The sequence below is a fragment of the Amblyomma mixtum genome, chromosome 7 (assembly GCF_055824585.1).
Source record: "Amblyomma mixtum isolate Tamu chromosome 7, ASM5582458v1, whole genome shotgun sequence".
NCBI classification, from domain to species: domain Eukaryota; kingdom Metazoa; phylum Arthropoda; class Arachnida; order Ixodida; family Ixodidae; genus Amblyomma; species Amblyomma mixtum.
This window is the reverse complement of record NC_143018.1, coordinates 27980762-27999545: the sequence shown is the minus strand read 5'-3', so window position 1 is coordinate 27999545 and position 18784 is coordinate 27980762. Positions and strand designations below refer to the sequence as shown.

The following is an 18784-nucleotide window of genomic DNA, read 5'->3' as shown; positions in this document are numbered from 1 at the left end:
TCTTCTTGATCTCTGATATGAAAACCATTAACTAGTCGGCTAACGCATGCTGGTCTTGTCTCGCCCTTTAATTATAAATACGAGTGGTCGCCAACCAGGCCGAGACAGGGGTGGGAACTTCGGTTAGTTTCGGTTTCAACTACTACAGTTTATCTGGTGGCCGGAGGAGAGGCCCGCACCGCGAGAGGTGGCGCCGATGGCTGACTATTCCTCAACCACCACGAAATGAAGCTTCTTTGTTTTTGCCGGCGGTGGTTTCGAATCCTACTCAAGGATGAGGGCTTTTTTTTTCCTTCTGGAAACCATTGCCATGGAAACGATGCGATGCTCCAGTTGGCGTTTCACCATTCCTCCATACTTTCCTCCGGCCGCTATAGGAGGATTTGTTGCAGACGTCTGAATTGGCTGGACAGTGGTATATTATACAGACAGTTTCATACCCCTGGCCGAACGGTGTAGGTTGTTCTCTTTTCTAAACTCTGCTTAACGAAAAATATTGCTGCTGACGTCCTCAAAGGTCGGAAAGTTGCTAGATTTCTTACCCCTGCCTCTCCCAATAAGAAATGGAAGATGATACCGTTTTTGGAAAAACCTCAGGGGCCATGTCGAGAACCATGAAGTGAATACCTTGAAGTGAATGAAACATCAAGCATACAGTGTAGGCGCTACTAATAAGGTACTATAAACCGTTGTGGCATAAAGGCAAGCCGTCCAGAGCGGGATGTAGCGCTACGGGAATGAGAAGGACACATCACATTTGAATATGGAGTGGGGCACTGCTGATCGAATGACAGAGACAGCGAGACTGCTGCAAAAGAGAAATCACTGTAGGACATTGGGGGAGGCCTTTTTCCTGCAGTGAATTCAACTTAGATCTCGATGACGGTAATAGAATAAGCATCTGTAGCTCTTTGACAGAGCGAAAGCATTTGTGTAATTGGGTGTTTTTTTTTTTCATGTGTGCATCTTGTCTTAAGGTGTATCACGGCTTCGTAGACGAGGACAGTGTGTCCCCCTTCGGCAGGATGGCGTGCCTTGCTTTGTTTCCGTAAGTGATTCCATAAAAAAGTTTTTTTTTCTCATCTGCCAAGTGCTGAACGATTGTTTAAATTCTTGAAGCTGGCATTTGGATACCAGACTAACATTAATTGAAGTATTGCTTCTTGGAAAAGTATTCTTTTATATTCAGGAAAGCGCGCGCTGCACAACCAAATGGTGCTTAGCTTCAGCACTTCTGGGTGTTCTGGAAACGATTTCCGCAAATATGAGTTTTGAAAGCAGGGAGGTTGGGCTGAAACAAGGTGCTTAAGTTCGTCTAGTGTGACACGCATCTTCACAAGACAAAAGTGAAGTTTGTTGGCTCCATTTCTTGATGACGAGTTGATAGTCATGATACATAAAAAGTCGCTCAGCTTTCTATCCTTACTGAAGGTCGAGTCATGGAGTGTCAAACGAGAGCCTACACCATGCAACAGATGCTGCGAAAATGCTTCGGCGCCAACACGTTCCAACCTTGCTCTATGGAAAGCCACATGCAATGTGACTTGGCACTGCGTATTGAGGAAGTACTTTCTAAAGAGCTAACTCTTGGGAAACTGCCGGTTGAACATGCCGTGTTGTAGGAATTTTGCCAAAATACAGCGTCGATTCCTTTTCGTTTTTAGGTTGTTAATATTCGCTTAACTTGAATTCTCACTGCCCTATACCGAACTGTCGGCTTGCGTTACGGTCCCGCTAAAATCACGTCAGTCTGAAATAAATCTGTGTTCCGCTTGGAGCTCGCTCGCTTACTCACTGACCCGGCTTAACGCAGCCTCTGGTCACACGCTTTTGAATGTGCTGCGTGTGGTCGCTAACATGGCAACAGCAGCTGGTATGATTACGAAATGCGTAGGTGTAAGTAGGCCTCGGTAGAAGCAGGCCAGAAATGAAACGCAGGGAAACTTTGGAACGCAGCGCGGCGGAAGAAACAGCTGTGCACCATCCATATGCCTGTTTTTTTTTGTTAATTTCAAAAGTGAGTTAGGACGACCTCCGCGCATTTGGTTGCGCGTTGTCAACCATTTTTTTTTATTTTTTACAAGTTACTGCATTGTTGCAAGTAGACAAAAGTGTAACTCCTGGGTTCACCTTAAATTTTTTTTCCCTCTACATACGTGCTGCGTAGCCAGTGACCTCACATTTCCTGTTTTCAACGCCATTGCAATCGCATTGTCTCTGCTGTCCGTTGAGAGGCGCTGCTCAGCAGCAAACTGGTTGTTTATATGCAAGGAGCGCACACTGTTTTCTGTGCAACAAACTTCAAACATCTTTCCATAGAACTTTATATTTTTTAGGCATCGCCTATTAATACACTAGTTCCCATGGCACCATGAAGCCCCGCATAGCCTTTCTACGTCGGTTTTTTTTTCCTTGCTGTCAATGCGTCTAGCTCGGCATGCATGGCTTCAAAGGTTGCGACAAATCTCCAATACACCTTTCCTTTCCGTTTCATGTGAATTGAATTATATGCCAAGATATTCGAAATATTCGCTTCGAAATTATTCGAAGATCAATATTCGCTTCCTCACCGTGAATTGGCTTCTCTCTGTATACACTCGGAACAGGACCTTCAAGGAAGCGTGGAGCAAATCGAGGCCGGAAATTCCTCTTCTGCGGAGAGGCATCGGCAGCAAGCAGTTGGTCGATGTACTGACGTCACGGCTGACAAAAAGGTGGGACGACGACCAATCCTCGTATTGACAAGCTAATGACTGAGAATGCTACCGCAACGTTGCTGGATAGATAAACGCAGAAAAATATAATTGTAGAGCTAAGCTTACTGGTTCACTGCATTAGCTGCGAAAACTGTAATAGCGTTGGTTTAGCTATTTATGTTAATTCCACACTCCCCATCCTCTCTCTTGCTCTCAATTGACGCACCTTCAAATTCAAGTTCTCTCCATTTCATAATCATATAAATTGATACTGATAGCCTGTACTAAAAGTCACTCAAACGGCTTGACGAGGTCCATGACCCATACACATGGCGTAGACTAACGCAGCAAGAAACCGTATGCAATGCATGAACTTATACACATTTCGCACATTGGAGCAGAGAAAGAAAAACAAAATTGAAAGAAAAGAAACAGAAACGAAAGAAAAACACGAAAGTGCCCCGAACAAATCAGCTTATGCAACTCTAATTAAATAGCTTAGAAGAAGGACACTTGGCATTTGCTCCCCGCTTGGCCATAAATTTGTAAGCTGTTTTGATTGCACTGCCAGCCAAATGGCCAGACTATTATGTGCGTGCGTCGGCAATATCTTCTTGTGGATGGGAATGTCGCGGTACATCTGTGAACCACTCCTGATAGACAGTTAGCGAGAGTGCTCGTCTGACCTCTGCGTTACTTTATTCTATTGCGCTGGGATATCCATTTGAGTGCTTTCATTGCTGGCTATTTGATTAACTGAGGCACCGCCGGTGTTTCCCAGCGTAAAAAGAGAAGCATGGACACGCTTCAGTAACGTGTTTGGAGCTTCCACTGGCATGATATAGAAAGAGCACTTAAAATCATATTCTAATCCGGAGTCCCATGTGCCACTACGGGAAGTTAAAACCCACAAATTGCAAATTGCGTATACATTTTAGAGCAGCCCAGGCTAGCACTCAGCAAGTATAGATCTCAGCCGTACGTATATCGTCTTCTATTTTATATATTTTGGTGACTTGCAGTAGACGTGATCTTCTTGCGGTTTGAGCATCTGGACTGTTGGTTCATATTCTGACGTCTTTTAATCGTTAAATGGCACATCACTCATAGACCACAAGTTAAAGGTTTTTCTAAAGCGCTACTGTTAGTGGGTCACTCCGGGAGAGAGTGGCATCGCTGGCGTAGCACATAACGTCGGCACCTGCAGTCGCATGACAACGCACCGACCGTGTAACTTATGCAATTCCTTAAGTGTGCTCAAAATCATGACGTCATCACTGAGTCAAGGACCTCTGATTCTATCACGTGACCAGCGCCGATCACGTCAGCCTGCTCCATGACGTCCACGTGAGCGTGCAACCACCCAAGCGTGACTAGCGCCTCTGTCACGTGATTATGCACTGTGACGTCATCGTTATAATGAAGTCATCCGAGCGCGTTCTCTGCTGGCAAATACTGTGAACGCGCTCGATTCTTGCTTGAATTAGGAGCGTTTCAATTGAAGTTGGTCACGTTGACGAAAGGAAAGATCAAACAGGCTGAAAGAGGAGTTGCGGGGTGCCATGGATGTCCGGATGACGTCACACAGTTCTTCTGTCTCTTTAATCTGTTTGTGAACTGGAGCATGACATACTATGAGCCACACTTGGATGATTGCCATGATCTGTCTGCTCGTCTCCTCAAAGGGGCAAGACTCTGTCTACTCAACGATCCTTCCTGGCCTACGTGTCCCGCGTGCTGTGGATTGACGTCATGAGAGTGGCGGTGTGCACAGCCGCTTACTTCGCCTGCATCTTTGCCAGGATTCCCGCTCTCGAGTGAGTCCCCACTCAGGTTGGTCTTGAGGAACACGTTTTGACTAGGGTTTAAGGGCGTCCCGAATTACGGCGATAATTTTATGGAGACTTCCACATAGCGGCAACCGGGTCCAGATATGGAAGGTTTGTTGCGAACTCTAGAAGTGGTTAGCTGAAGTTAAAGGAACACTGAGGTTTGGACATAACTGCAGCACGAAAATGACAACCACACAGAGAAGGAAACACTCAAGACACGGACAAACGCTGCGTCTTTTTTCCCACTGCAGTTAAGTGCAAGCTAAGCGACCAACTTGCCCAAAAGCTCGTTTTACTAAAGAACACTGAGGATAGCTTTGTACAGTTTTTGTTCTCAGTGAAAGCGAACTGCCTGGTTCTTTCTGCCCACGTCTTTGTATGTGCGAATGAAAAAGGCGCATTTACCGTATTTACTTGCACATTGCGCGATGCGTCGTATAGGTCAAAACCGAGAAAAAAGGTTTGAATTTCGTATTAGTCGACCAAAGGAAGCTCAGTCCCGCCAAAGAGTAATTAAGGCGATCGACACCATGCCCCCATAAAGTGAAACATATAGCATTGTCAGCGGCGTAGCACATCAGAATACAGCTAAGACTAGCAAGCTGGTTAAATAATAGCAACCGCAAGTATAGTATCCATATCTGTTTTCAGAATTTCGAAAACACGGTTACGCCAGGCGGTGTGGCCCAACAAATTCTGGATACATCGCACAAAAATACATGCGCTTTCGAGAAGCTTGCAGGCATACCAACCTCTTGAGTGCACGTAACTCGTCGAAGTAGCCAAAATTTGTTGGGCCACTACGCCGAAGGTAACACCGTTTTCGAAATTTTAAAAACTAATGTCGCTATTACTTACGGTGGGCGACATTCCTCCCAATAATTAAGGAGCCTAACAGTGATGTTTAAAAAGCTAGCTATTCAACATTAGTTAACCAGCCGTCTAGTTTATATACCGCAATTGTGGAGGTGCCTCGAGCAACTCATCACAGGACGAGCTTGTTTCCCAGCACCCAACGCACTTTTTGGCGAAGTCCAAATCGCGTGCTATCGCCAATTGTTTCTGACGCCTCCGCGCCTTTGATGACGAAATCGTGACTCGCCACTGGGCTGAGGAACGGAAAAGTTTAATTTTTATCAATTTTACGCCGATGCCTTTGAGTCCGCGGTCGATACGGCGACGGTGAGGTGGGTTTGCTTTCGTGTCTGCGTACTGGCGTTATCTGAGCGGTGAAAGCTGTGAGTAGTAATAGTGGTAGCAATTTCCTAAGTTTGTGAAGGCTCGAAGTCGGCTATGACGCAGAACTTTCCATAGTGTCGTCATTGGCGTCGCCTTCTTTTATTTCTCCGAGTTTATACCAGGTTTCCCACTTGGTCTTAGCTATGATTCGCGTATTGGTCGATCCGTGAGATTCAAGAGCTTGATTTTGAAAAAAGAAAGGACAGGTGCATCTATAAGTGAGTAAATACGGTATACCTGAGGAATTTTGATCTAACGTAATGGATTTACTGTGGACTACTATTTTGGAAGCGTAACGCATGATTGCATAGAATGCTTAATGTGGTACCTTGGTAGGAGCGCAATGCTTTAATTTGTTTTTCTCTCTCTCTATATCTCTACGAGACTGCTGATCAATAGCGGTAGCAAAACCGAGACGACCACGGCGTCCCTGCTCTTCGCGTCTACCTGCGGCGCCGAGTGGCTAATCTCGACGTACCATCTGGATCTCTTGGCCATACTTGGATGTCGCTGTCGGGCACTTCTACAGGGCATGGTCTTCCGAAAGGTAATACGGGCCCATTAGCATTCTTGCTTTCATCACACCTTAAAGTTGATGCGGTTTCAACAAAGTTCATCTTTATAGCTGCATCTCGGGGCGCAAACTTGAGAGGACGCTGTAGTTCATTACTGATTAGACCGTTTTCCTGTGGTCATGACCTTTCCTGAAAAAAACAACAACAAAAACTGACAAGATCATCAGCGGGTGGAATCTACTTTGTAGGTATGGCGCGTTGTTGGCTCTGCAAAGTACCAAACTAAGTACCGAGTGTACATTTGAGCCCGAAGCACGGTGGGTCGAAGCCGAAGTCTCGCTATATATCTTTTTCGCATCGGTTCCCACTTCGGTCGCCGCGGCGTAAGGAAGCAATTTATGTGACCTTACGAACACGACACACACACACACGCACACGTGCGGCCCTCGTCTGCACTGTGCGTGTGTAGAACGGAAGACCTATCTTTTTCAAGAGTCTTGAAGAAGATCGGTCTTCCGATCGAAATGTCGAGTGAAATAAATATTGTTACGTTCTGTGAAAGCGCGTGACAATATATTTTTCTTTAACGAAGAGTATACTTCGCCATATAATATATATACGGAACCATGTAGCCTAGGGTATATATTATTTAATTTGTGGTGCTGATCAATGCGAGATTAATAGTGCAATTATTTTATCGCTTAAAGATAGTTTATTAGAAAGCAGAAGAACAACCTCATACCGCCGGTTGGATTCGAACCCGGAACTTCCGAATGTCGAGTCTGGCACTTTCTCTCTCTCTCTCTCTCTCTCTCTCTCTCTCTATATATATATATATATATATATATATATATATATATATATATATATATATCCCTTTCGTAGTCAAGAGTTTGACGAAACGTCGTCTGTTCAGGTAGAGGCATAATAAAAACATAGGGTCACTGACCAAGTCGAAATTTTAATGAAACGTATTGACGTTTCGGAAGCCCTACGGCTTCCTTGTTCACAATGGGTGAAACCAGGCAAAAGCATGCGTTTATATCTTATTCAAAAATGCGTCGTAATGATCTTGCGTAGTCAGCAGGCAATTTCCTTGCGTCCGATTTAGTGTACCGGGAGTGGTTTGTATCATCAAGGACTGTAGATACAAGCGTCTAGAAGTGATTCGTTCTCTGGCAAGCACACGTGCCCCGTCCCAATTGATGACATGTCCAGTTTCTTGCACGTGTTCGGCCAGAGCGTTAGCAGCACTGCGTCCTTTCGCCACGTCATTTTTGTGATGCTGGATCCGTCTGCACCAGTTTCCGGATTCCCCGATATAATTCCGGTCGCAATCTTCACACGGAATCTTGTACACGACCCCAGGATATCTGTCAGGGGGAAGCCGGTCTTTCACATTGACGAGCTCGTGTCTAAGCTTGCTTGTTGGAACGTGGGCAACTTGCACGCCGTACTTTCGAAATACCCGACCAAGCGCTTCACTGATCTGTGGCATGTAGGGGATGGAGGCGCGTTTTGGCTTAGAAGCATTGGAGACGTCAGAAGGTGGCGGTCGCTCCAGTAGTTTCTTTTTGTGTTTGCCACACAGCTTCTTGGATGGCCATTTCTCGCCAAATCCCTTTCAACAGTCTTTAGCTCTTCCTTCAGGGATTGCTCGTTAGAGCACGTGTTTATTGCTCTTTCGTCCAAAGAGCAGACGACAGAGCGCTTGTGTGCCATCGGGTGGACAGAATAAAAGTCAAGATAACGGCCTGTGTGCGTAGGCTTCCTGTACATGTGCACGGTGAACTCCAGGCTCGTGGGTTGTTGCGTCACACGGGTGTCCAGAAAAGAGATGCAGCCATTCGCCTCCTCTTCCACAGTGAACTTGATTGAGGCTTCTATGCCGTTGAGGTGGTTTAAGAACCGTTGGACGTATTGTTTCTTTAAGATGCAAAAACAATCGTCCACGTACCCGACGAATAATTTAGGGCGTGGCTCGAATGTTTCTAGGGCTTTTGTCTTGATGGCTTCCATTGTGAGGTTAGCCGCCGTCACGGAAATTGATGCTCCCATGGCTGTGCCTAAGGTCTGTCGATAGTAATTGCCACCGTACGAGAAATATGTGTTGGCAAGGCAAAAGGAAAGAAGCTTACAAAGGTCGGGTACATCGAAAGGTGTGCGCTCTTCAAGAGACGAGTCCTCGTTCAAACGAAGCTTGCAGGCTTCCACCGCCAGGTCAACCGGAACGCACGTGAAAAGGGAACAAACATCGATGGAAACCATCACTTTACCACCTTCAAGTGCGACGTTCTTCACTTTGTTAATAAAGTCCACTGTATTCCGTATATGCGTCTCGGTCTTGCCAACTAGAGGCGATAAAATCTTGTGCAGGTAGCGAGACAAACTTTGTAGTGGAGACCTCGTAAAATCCACAATAGAACGCAACGGAACACCTTCGTTATGAACTTTCGCAGCCCGTAGATAGCTGGCGCCGATCCGTTTGTGCAGAGTAGCTTGTAATATAGGCTTCTTTTTGACGGCGGAAGGAACTGAAAAATCGTTGACAGTAGCTTTTGAAGGTCCCTCTGGACTTTAGAAGGGGGGTCTTTGGGTAGGCGGCTGAAAGGTTCCGGGTCCTGAAGCAAATCTTCAACTTTGACTTTATAAGACTCACGGTCAAGAATAACTGTGACGTTGCCTTTGTCGGCTGGTAGTATCGCAATCCTGTGGTTACTGCGTAGCCTTTCTAGTGACTTCCGCTCTTCTGAGGACAGAGGGCACACAGGGTCAGATTTGCGTATACGTGAAAGTATCCCTATCGCCTTCGTACGGACTTCATCCCTGAGACCAACGTCTAAAAGTTGAACAGCGCTTTCAACGGCAGAAATCACTTTTCGTGAATCTGGTGGCTTTCCTTGGTTGAAGTTCAGTCCGTGACTTAGAACCTGGGCTTCGCTCGGAGTCAGAGTGTAAGAGGAAAGGTTCCGTACCTCAAACAATGGTGTCGCCCGTCTGCCCCGTTTTTCGGAGGTAAGTTTGTCGAGCTTCGATTCCTGGGCCCTCTCGTGCTTTTCCTTTGTCAAGCGGGCCTCTTGGTTGGCAACGAGTTGGATCTCGTGGAAAACGTCTGGAGCCGAAGACTCTAGGAGGCGCCTTTCACAGAACACATCATTGTCAAGGCGTTTCAGAGTAAGTTTGCATTCTTCAATGCGGGCTTGGACGAGAAGGCGCTCCGATTTGTTGATCACTTGGTGTCCAAAGGCAGATCTTACGGGTCTGTGCAAACGAAGGGATCTCGGCGTCACACGGTGAACCTTACAGACCAAGTTGAATTGCAGATGCGTTCGGAAAGCTGCCAGTTTTGACGAACTACGAATGAAATGGCGGATGCTTGTAATGACTGGCTGCCCATACTTATGGCGTGTGCTGATGTAGTCAAGAGTTTGACGAAACGTCGTCTGGTCAGGTAGAGGCATAATAAAAACATAGGGTCACTGACCAAGTTGAAATTTTAATGAAACGTATTGACGTTTCGGAAGCCCTACGGCTTCCTTGTTCACAATGGGTGAAACCAGGCAAAAGCATACGTTTATATTTTATTCAAAAATGCGTTGTAATGATCTTGCGTAGTCAGCAGGCAGATTTCCTTGCGTCGGATTTAGTGTACCGGGAGTGGTTTGTATCACGTGTGCTTGCCAGAGAACGAATCACTTCTAGACGCTTGTATCTACAGTCCTTGATGATACAAACCACTCCCGGTACACTAAATCGGACGCAAGGAAATCTGCCTGCTGACTACGCAAGATCATTACGACGCATTTTTGAATAAGATATAAACGCATGCTTTTGCCTGGTTTCACCCATTGTGAACAAGGAAGCCGTAGGGCTTCCGAAACATCAATACGTTTCATTAAAATTTTGACTTGGTCAGTGACCCTATGTTTTTATTATATATAGACCAGGCACTTCTCCCTCCTACCCCCCCCCCCCCCCTTTCCCCGTCCGATACAAGAAATTACCTTAGGCTACATGCCTTGTGGTACAAGCCTGTTCGTCATGACACTATATATTCAGCAATTGCTTCGTTGCGTGCCAATTTTCGATCAGAACAGAAATGTACAGCGAACGAGCTGTGAGATGCATCGTGGATTGAAACCTTGACCCAAAAGCAGGGACGTGGTTAGCTACAGCGCGTCCTTCACTACTGCCACGATTCACCTCGGCAGGCCACGCTCCTGTCAGCCGCCACGTCGCAGTCCACGGGCTACGTAGCGTCGCTGCTTGGCGTGGACTGCCTGCAGTTGTGCAACACCGTCTACTCGATGCCGATAACCCTCTACGGCATCCTCACGATGCCCCTGCTCTTCTGGATGCTGTCGCAGAGGGCGGGCGTGGCGCCGGCGGTCAACTGCGCCGCCTGGGCGGTGGTCACGCTCATTGCACCAATTTTTGCGTCGTACGCACAGAAGCGTTTTTGGGTGAGTAAAGTTGTGAAGAAAAATGAGAAACTCCCACACTTTCCTCAATCCTCTTGGCGGGCAGAGGAAGGTAGCAAGAGGAGCTAGTAACACACCCCTGTCCCTGCTTCCCGTCCTGTCCGTTTTGTGTCCAGTGATGTTAGATTCGGTTAATATTGTCTTTTTCTGAGAATTTTATTCGTAAAATTTTGAAAAGTGGATCTCCGTGGATGTCATTACCAAAAGCCGCTGCAAAAAAGAGCTATAAATAGGGATTTTTGGATATACGTAAGATAATTTTCAGTTAGCGTCTGTAACATCACTGTCTGTGCCTTCGCTCTTGTATTTTTTTGCGCTTCCTTTACGTTGAAGACGAACCAAGTAGACCATACCAAGCTTATGTACCTTCGACAGACGTGAAGGCTACAGCAGGAAGGGAAGAAGGAACCAACCAATCACAGAGACGGCTGGACACACGGCTAGACTGGACGCGGCCGCGCCGGGTCCTGACCGGCCGTGCCATAGGGGCTGGTCACGCAGGCTTTATTTTTTGTTATCCTTATTAAGTCTCCCCACACTAAGACAAACAAACAAACGAGTGCACAGTTCCGTTTCCAAGACATAAGCTGCAGCGATAAAACTCCCCAAACATTTCAAACGCACAACTGGGCTATCAGTCGTCGGCTTCGGCGCCGGTGCACCAGTGAGGCATGGTCTTAAGGAGCATTTATGGAAGTGCCACAGATGACAATTTGAAGTCAGCGTGCATAGCCTGCTGCATTTTAACAATGCAGAGCTTACACTAACCAAAAAACGAGGGTTTTTAATGCTAGAAGAAACCAAAAAACGAAATACATGTGTAGCCATCACCGACCTATTTTGAAAAAAAAAAACTGAATTCGTCGACACTGAATTTTCGCGGCATCACAGAGGACATCCTACACCACCATTCACTTCAAAACGAATGCAATTGCTTCTCCTCCGCGTAGACATCGTTAGTTTCAGTCATGTAGCGAGGAAATGTTAAAATTCAATTTTCCCTGCCATAGTATCTGTTTACAAATACCAATATGCCATGTTTTTACATATACACGCGTACCGTATGAAGATAAGAACGGTATTCTGCATTGAAGGTCCCGATAGGCAACTGGAAACACAAGCTGCTCTTAGGGGAACTAACATAAGAGATAGATATTTCAGCAAGTATTATGGCAGTGTTATCGTAGCATGAGTCCAGGTATAATAACTGAACCCTCTTGTTGGTCTTTGACTTCTCCTCAGGACGCCGAGATTAAGGCTCGTGACGAGCGTCTGAAGTCGATGAGTGACCTACTGTGCAACATCCGCGTCGTGAAGATGTATGCGTGGGAAGACTCCCTGCAGCGAAACGTGGTCCGTGCTCGGAATGTGGAGCTGAGATCCTTGCTCACGGTGAACATGCTGGACGCCGTTCTGGACTCTCTCTGCAGCGCCTGTAGTGCCGTGGTAGGTACTGGTACCTTCAGGTTCCGGCTTGTGCCAAGAACATCGATAGAAGCTGTGTCCATGACAACTTCCCATGACTGATGGTATGAAAAGTTGGTCGGTAGTAGGCTCCGGATCAATCAATCAATCAATCAATCAATCAATCAATCAATCAATCAATCAATCAATCAATCAATCAATCAATCAATCGATCGATCGATCGATCGGTCAATCGGTCGATCGATGGGTCGATCGATGGGTCGATCGATGGGTCGATCGATGGGTCGATCGATGGGTCGATCGATGGGTCGATCGATGGGTCGATCGTTCGATCGATCGATCGGTCGGTCAATCGGTCGATCGATCGGTATATTGGTCTATCTGTCGGTCTATTGGTCTATCTGTCGGTCTATCGGTCTATCTGTCGGTCTATCGGTCTATCTGTCGGTCTATCGGTCTATCTATCGGTCAATCTGTCTATCTATCGGTCTATCCGTCTATCTATCGGTCTATCGGTCAACCGGTCGGTCAACCGGTCAATCAATAAATAAATCAATCAATAAATCAATCAATCAGAAGCCACTGTTTCCTTGCGCGTGGCCGGGCGATGAGATTTTGCCGGGGTTTGCAGTTGGATGTAGGTCGCAGTTAATAAGCGTTTATTGCGTGCCGATTTTACCACAGCGGACTGCTTTAGTGAAATGCTTGACCAGGAAAGTAACCTATGCCATTTCCTGGAGTAACTTTTCGTACTCTGTGAGATACGTACAGAAATTTGCACGGCTGCGTCGTTCTTCGTCCCATCGTTTTACTTCAGGCTGGACTGTCTGTGGCCGAGAATTCTGCTCTAAACATAATCGTATTAGTTTGAACGATCACAGCTCTCTAGAGTGAGTGGCTAAGCTTACAGGCGTCGAGCCGATTCAGAAGAATTGTTTTTATCGCGATAGTTTTAGATGCCTCAGCGGAAAAAAATGCGTCGTCGGTCATAAAATTCATTCTTTGGCTGGAGGGAACAGGGAAGTGATGTCATCAGACTAGAAGTGAAAACTATACGTTTCGATGCGTCTTCGTTGCATCTGTGTCGCCAAGTCTATACTCCTTCGGGGAAGCATCTGGACTCCAGCTAGCGACTCGGTGAGATGTCTGGTTGTGGGCAGACAGACCTGTAGGGGCCCGCAAACAAAACCATGAAAGAATGGCACAAAACCCGATGTAAAGACAGCAGTAACTTTGAAAGATTTATCGCGTTGCCAACACATAGTGTAATTAGATGTGCCGGTGAATTCTGTTGTTCTCCAGGCATCTTGTGGCGCATGCCGACTCTGGGGGAGGGACAAAGAATAGGGAACTGTTCAAGGCTAACATCAACAGGACAAGATTTTGATTAGAAAAAAGTAATGTACAGAGGAAAACACTTTGATATTGTTGTTTGCCTCCGGTGACACAACACGTGCAGCGCACTCACTAATCTCTTCTTCCTCTTCCCAGATGATGATCATTCTGTTTTCAACGATGTCAATACTTGAGCCCGACCGCGTCCTGAGCCCAGCGCTCTCGTTTTCCTGCGTCTCCCTGCTGTACATCACTGACTTGACGAGCACCAGCGTCGCTCTGGCTTTCAGAAACATTAGCAAGGTATAACAATGTTGTCGCATGCTATGCGATACATAGTTGTTATTAAAGAGTTTTAGAACAGGAGAATCCGAGATCTGGGGCGTCATATCCGAGATCTGGGGCGACCCTTCTTGCATGAACTTTAAGAGCAGGGAGCTGGCCGCATGAGGATAAGGATAGCCGCTTGCAGCGCGATTCCGGCTGAGAAATGAAGAATTAAAACTTATAAATGTCACAAATTTAAGTTAACTTCCACTTTTATTTTCGCCAGCATACGCAAAAAGCCCTACAAAATAATAAAAAAAAACGTGTCACGCGAAATACGTGGTGTAAGTTCTGTGAAACTCTTCTTTTTTGTGTCGCAGCCATTACTTAACCGGCGAAGAATGATCCCGTAATTTCAGCCAGAGTTGTTGTGTAAAAAGCTGCAAAGGCACTATGCACTGTCTTTGGCGAAGAAGGCTTCAGCTAATTTGCTTTTTTTCTTTCAGTCTGCTGTTGCACTAAAGCGTATATCAATGTTTTGCACTGGTGAAGAATACGAAGACAGGAACAAAGGCCAAGTGAAAAATCCTTTCAGAAGAGAAGGTACTTAAGATCATTATTTGTATATATTTACGGGCGCGAACTGGTTTTATGTATAGTTATTTTTCAAGTACTGCTACTTTGTATTTCTGGCGTTTGGCTGCTGACGGGTAGAGATATCGTACAAACATAGGAAAACGGTAGATTGAAACAGAACAAGCAAACATAGTGGAAAAAAAAACACTCTTCTATTACGAAAGCAACAAATCTGTGAACTTAGCAGAACGCTTCGCGCGAAATAGAGATAAATATGTGCCTTATGATTTGTTTAAGGGTTACTGAAAGAAGTTCGCTGTCGCACAACTGACCGAGTTTGCGGGTAAGCCATTGCTTTCCAAAGGCACTCGTGTGCCTTTGAAGTAGTGGATAGTGCGAAGAAACATACATGCTGAAATATAAGCATAATTGTACAGAAGGCATTACAGACAGGATAAACGAAGACCTTCAGTCGCGCTTGAAAGGGGAATGTTAGAAAAAATTGAAAAGAGTCAATATTTGATTTCGGTTTCCATAAATGGTAAGATTCCCAAAAAAACATGCTCTCCAAACTCCATGTCACTATGAGCTCTGCAAGAGATTTCAAAATAGCGTCTGCCATGCCTATGCGCTTTTTAAATTATGAGTTATTTCACGAATTTAAGGACATGGCTGGAGTGTTGAAAACAAAAAGTTGCTGGAAGGAAATAACAAAAGAATCAAAACTACAGGAAGGTGCAACGTCGCGTGACGATGTCTTCATATTAAGTAACGCTGGACACCTTTTTATCACCGATTTTGCGCTGTTTGATCACACCTTGTGAATCCATAAGTGCAGAAGCTTTGTAAATTTCTATCTTGAAATCAGGCGCTTTGGAATACGCTTCTTTTTGTAAAGTGTTTGGCGGTCATTCATATAGACCGCATGGTAGCACTCGCCAGAAAATTTAATATTGCTCGTGCGTAGACGGCCCAGTGTGCCTTGTTCACAAAGTCGTCCTCATATTACAGCTTGTGAAACGTGCGTTGGTGTTCTTTTCTGCTGATATTGCGGCAAAGTGATAGACACAGTCAAGGCCAGAAGAAAAAACTGGGCACTTAGCGGCACTGCTACCGTGTATGACGATGGTAGCACAGACCTCCCTTTCTGTTCAAAGATTGCCAACACTTTCAGCCACTTCTGTTTTAGAACGCACGGTGTGCCCACATAAGGAGGAACACGAACTTCGCGGAAGCTGTTACGGCAAGATAATACAGGGAACTAGTGTGTAGGAGAATAAAACCGTCCTGGGATTGTAAGTTGAGTTGCTCAGAGCGCAGCGGAGCCAGGGCTTGAAGGGCGTGATGAGTGAAGTAAAATTATGAGAAGTGGACGCTCGTGCAATTTTGGTGCATATCAATAGCAGCACGTGAGAGCGAAAATGACCTGCAACAGTTAATAATTCAATGCTTAAGTTATTAAGAGGATAGCATTATTGAATGTTAAGGGGATTTATTTCTCTGAAATTACTTTCAAGCTTGTACATATGCATGTCTTTTTGTGACACTGTACGGCGGCCGTATCAAAGAATGTGCATGGATTAGTAGGAAGGACAGGGTGACCAATAACGCAAAGTGGAGAAACATATTTAGAATGTTCGGGCTGTGAAGTGGAAATCATAAACACTGCTTTAGCCCATTTAAATAGCCTGTTTTTAGAACACCATTCGGGAATGTCTCAAAGACTGCGGTTATGTAGCTCACTTAGATTTTATGTATCTTGATGGGATGTCAAACTAGTAGTGCCATCAGCACATAAGATACACTCTAGGTTAAGTCCAGCAGTTGGGAACGTCTTTAATATAATTTAAAAAGGTGGCCCAACACAGAGCCTTAAGACAGTTTCATAATAATATGAATTATTTCAGTACCACACGTTAGACTAGATATGCTGAATAACTGCGTTTGATTAAATAAGATACTACATCATTAGACGGTGCGTAAGAAACAAGAAGAACGTTTTTATGTTAATGTGCGTCCAGCTTTCTCTACGTGAATGTCCGTGCAGTGTTCCTATCGCTGATTGTGTAAACAAACTAAGTGCAGCATCTCTCCAAACTCTTCCATCCCACACATTTCTCTCTAAGGTGCTGTGAACTTTGATAACTGCACGCTTGCGTGGAGCTGCTCCTCGATCAAAGGCGCCGAGGCTCAGCTTCAGCACGTCACTCTGGACGTCGAACCCGGCTCCCTCATCGGAGTGGTTGGCTTCGTCGGCAGTGGCAAGTCGTCGCTCCTGGCGGCCGTCCTCGGAGATATGCAGTGCCTGGAGGGCACGGTAAGCTGCGCGGTAAGTTCTGGCGCAGTTAACCTTCCTCTTCGTCGTAGCTTTCCAGACAACCTGCACAGCGATGTCTCCGTGGGTGTGGCGTTCTGTTGCTGAGCATAATTTCACGAGTTAAGTCCCGGTGGTGGCTGCTGCGTTTTGATAGAGCCGAATGAAACCAAGCCTGTGTATTGAAGTCCAATTGAACGTCGGAGAGCTGCAAGCGGCTAAAGTAGCCCGGAACCTGTTGTCAGGAATTTGACGCACTTTCTAGCAAGTACCGCTAAGCAATTCGACCTATGGCGCTTCAACGGGAGAGGTCACGTTTTTTGCTATACCTAATGAAAAAGGTAACGGACTAGGTTTTTTCGAAGGGTTTAGCTTCCAGAATATTTTCCGCATGTGTAAAAGATAGCGCCATCTCGATGCCTCGACTAACATTTCTTCCCAGTCCATTCAAATTTAAACTGCGGTCGTCCGTGAAAAGGACGAAAGCTTAGAGCCGTCTTGGGTGACAAAACGTAAAATTTTGCAGAACCCACCGCTGCAATCGCCTTTTTAAGCGGATTCAGATAGGACATAGAACATAGAGTATGGCTTCCGGTTGGGGAATGCTATGTTTCAGAAAACAAAACAGCAAAATTTTCCAAAATTTATAATCTCACAACGCAGTTACTTCACACCACGCTGTATGGCTGCGGGTTCACACGGACGTTAACATCGCACAGGAGCGGAGCGCCCCCGTGTGCACCTTTCGTGCAAACTAAAAAAAATATATATACAGCCGTAATTTTCTTGCCATGTGCCGTGTGTCCCGAATTCTTGGTACCCAGCTGCTTCGTCTCTCATGTCCGCAGCGTTGCATCGGTAAGCCATTCGGTCCGGTCCTTTGTGTGCATGTTTGACCCTTAGGTTCCTCTTTTTGGTCTCAGAAGTGCTGCATTTGCTTTAGTTTTCATGCTTCATATCATGTTAAGAGGTCATGGTTTTGGCGCTACAGTTCCCACACATGCGAAAAGTTGTTAAAGTTTGCACTGTTGGTAAATAATAACGAAGACAAATTTGGCCTCTCCAACATGTCCCCCCCCCCCCCCCCCCGACAGGGCCGCATAGCGTACGTGCCGCAGCTGCCCAACGTGCACAACATGACCATACGCGACAACATCCTCTACGGCAGACCCATGCATGGTGGCAGCTACGAACGCGTGCTCCGCACCTGCCAACTGCTCAACGACCTCAACAAGATCCCGTCGGGAGACATGGCTGAAGTGGGAGAAAAGGTACGGGTCTAGACAAAGCACCAAGACTTCTAACAGGCACATTCAAAAAGATTTTGTCCACATAAGGTGGCAGTAAGGGGGCATTACTTTCATGTGAAATGATTGTATGGTATAAAGCACTTGTTTACCTTGGCGTTATTAAGTCGTTTTTTTATCTTTTCGAAATCATCACCTATTAAAACACCCGCATTTTGGCGGATCAATGTATAGAGGATTTCTCTGCATATGTGTATGCAGAGACCATGGCAAAAGGGGAATGATGCCCCTGTCTTCGCATTGGAAGTTCAAGTTCAATCATTGTCCAAAGTTTTTGGTCGAAAATTTTTAATATTGAAAAATTGTAAGGTACCGTTATGAACATATTGAAGGTAATGGTCCATTCTTCCGATGTGTTGGAAAATGATTATTTTAAAATTTTTACATCTATAGCAGCTAAGCCTTCCATAGAAAGACCGTGGGGAATGCTTTTGACGATAGCAAAAACATTAGTAGCAATAAAATGCAAGGCTGCCGATGGGAGATTTTCGGATATATTGACCGTTATAGTGAAATCTTAAAATATATCATAAATGGCGTTCATAAGAATCTTTCCCGTTCAAAAATACTTTTGTCCAGAATTGTTGGGTACGTAGACTGTTTTCCCCGAGCATACCTTCAATCACCTTTAAGTCAATCCCTCCTCTTCTTTTCTCCACCGTGTTGTAAACAGCAAATACTGGCTACGTAACTCTTAGTACTGTTAAGGTTTTGTTCAAATAACTGTTTTCTAAACGTAATCTATTACATGCAGATGTTTACGCTTACAGGCCGAGCTAAAAGAATGACGTTTCTAT

General features: G+C 45.5%; 1 protein-coding gene across 4 annotated transcripts in view; it reads left to right on the top strand.

Moving 5' to 3' along the window:
• The window catches only part of LOC149335437 (ATP-binding cassette sub-family C member 2-like), a 100485-nt gene that overhangs the window by 64512 nt on the left and 17189 nt on the right, over positions 1–18784 (top strand). For all 4 annotated transcript variants that reach the window (XM_089552127.1, XM_089552128.1, XM_089552126.1 and 1 more), the window contains exons 6-15: positions 978–1048; positions 2607–2714; positions 4382–4513; positions 6152–6314; positions 10494–10745; positions 12006–12209; positions 13680–13826; positions 14297–14393; positions 16493–16695; positions 17775–17951. In XM_089552127.1, the coding sequence (XP_089408253.1) occupies positions 978–1048; positions 2607–2714; positions 4382–4513; positions 6152–6314; positions 10494–10745; positions 12006–12209; positions 13680–13826; positions 14297–14393; positions 16493–16695; positions 17775–17951 (1554 nt within the window). The remainder of the gene's footprint in view (positions 1–977; positions 1049–2606; positions 2715–4381; positions 4514–6151; positions 6315–10493; positions 10746–12005; positions 12210–13679; positions 13827–14296; positions 14394–16492; positions 16696–17774; positions 17952–18784) is intronic.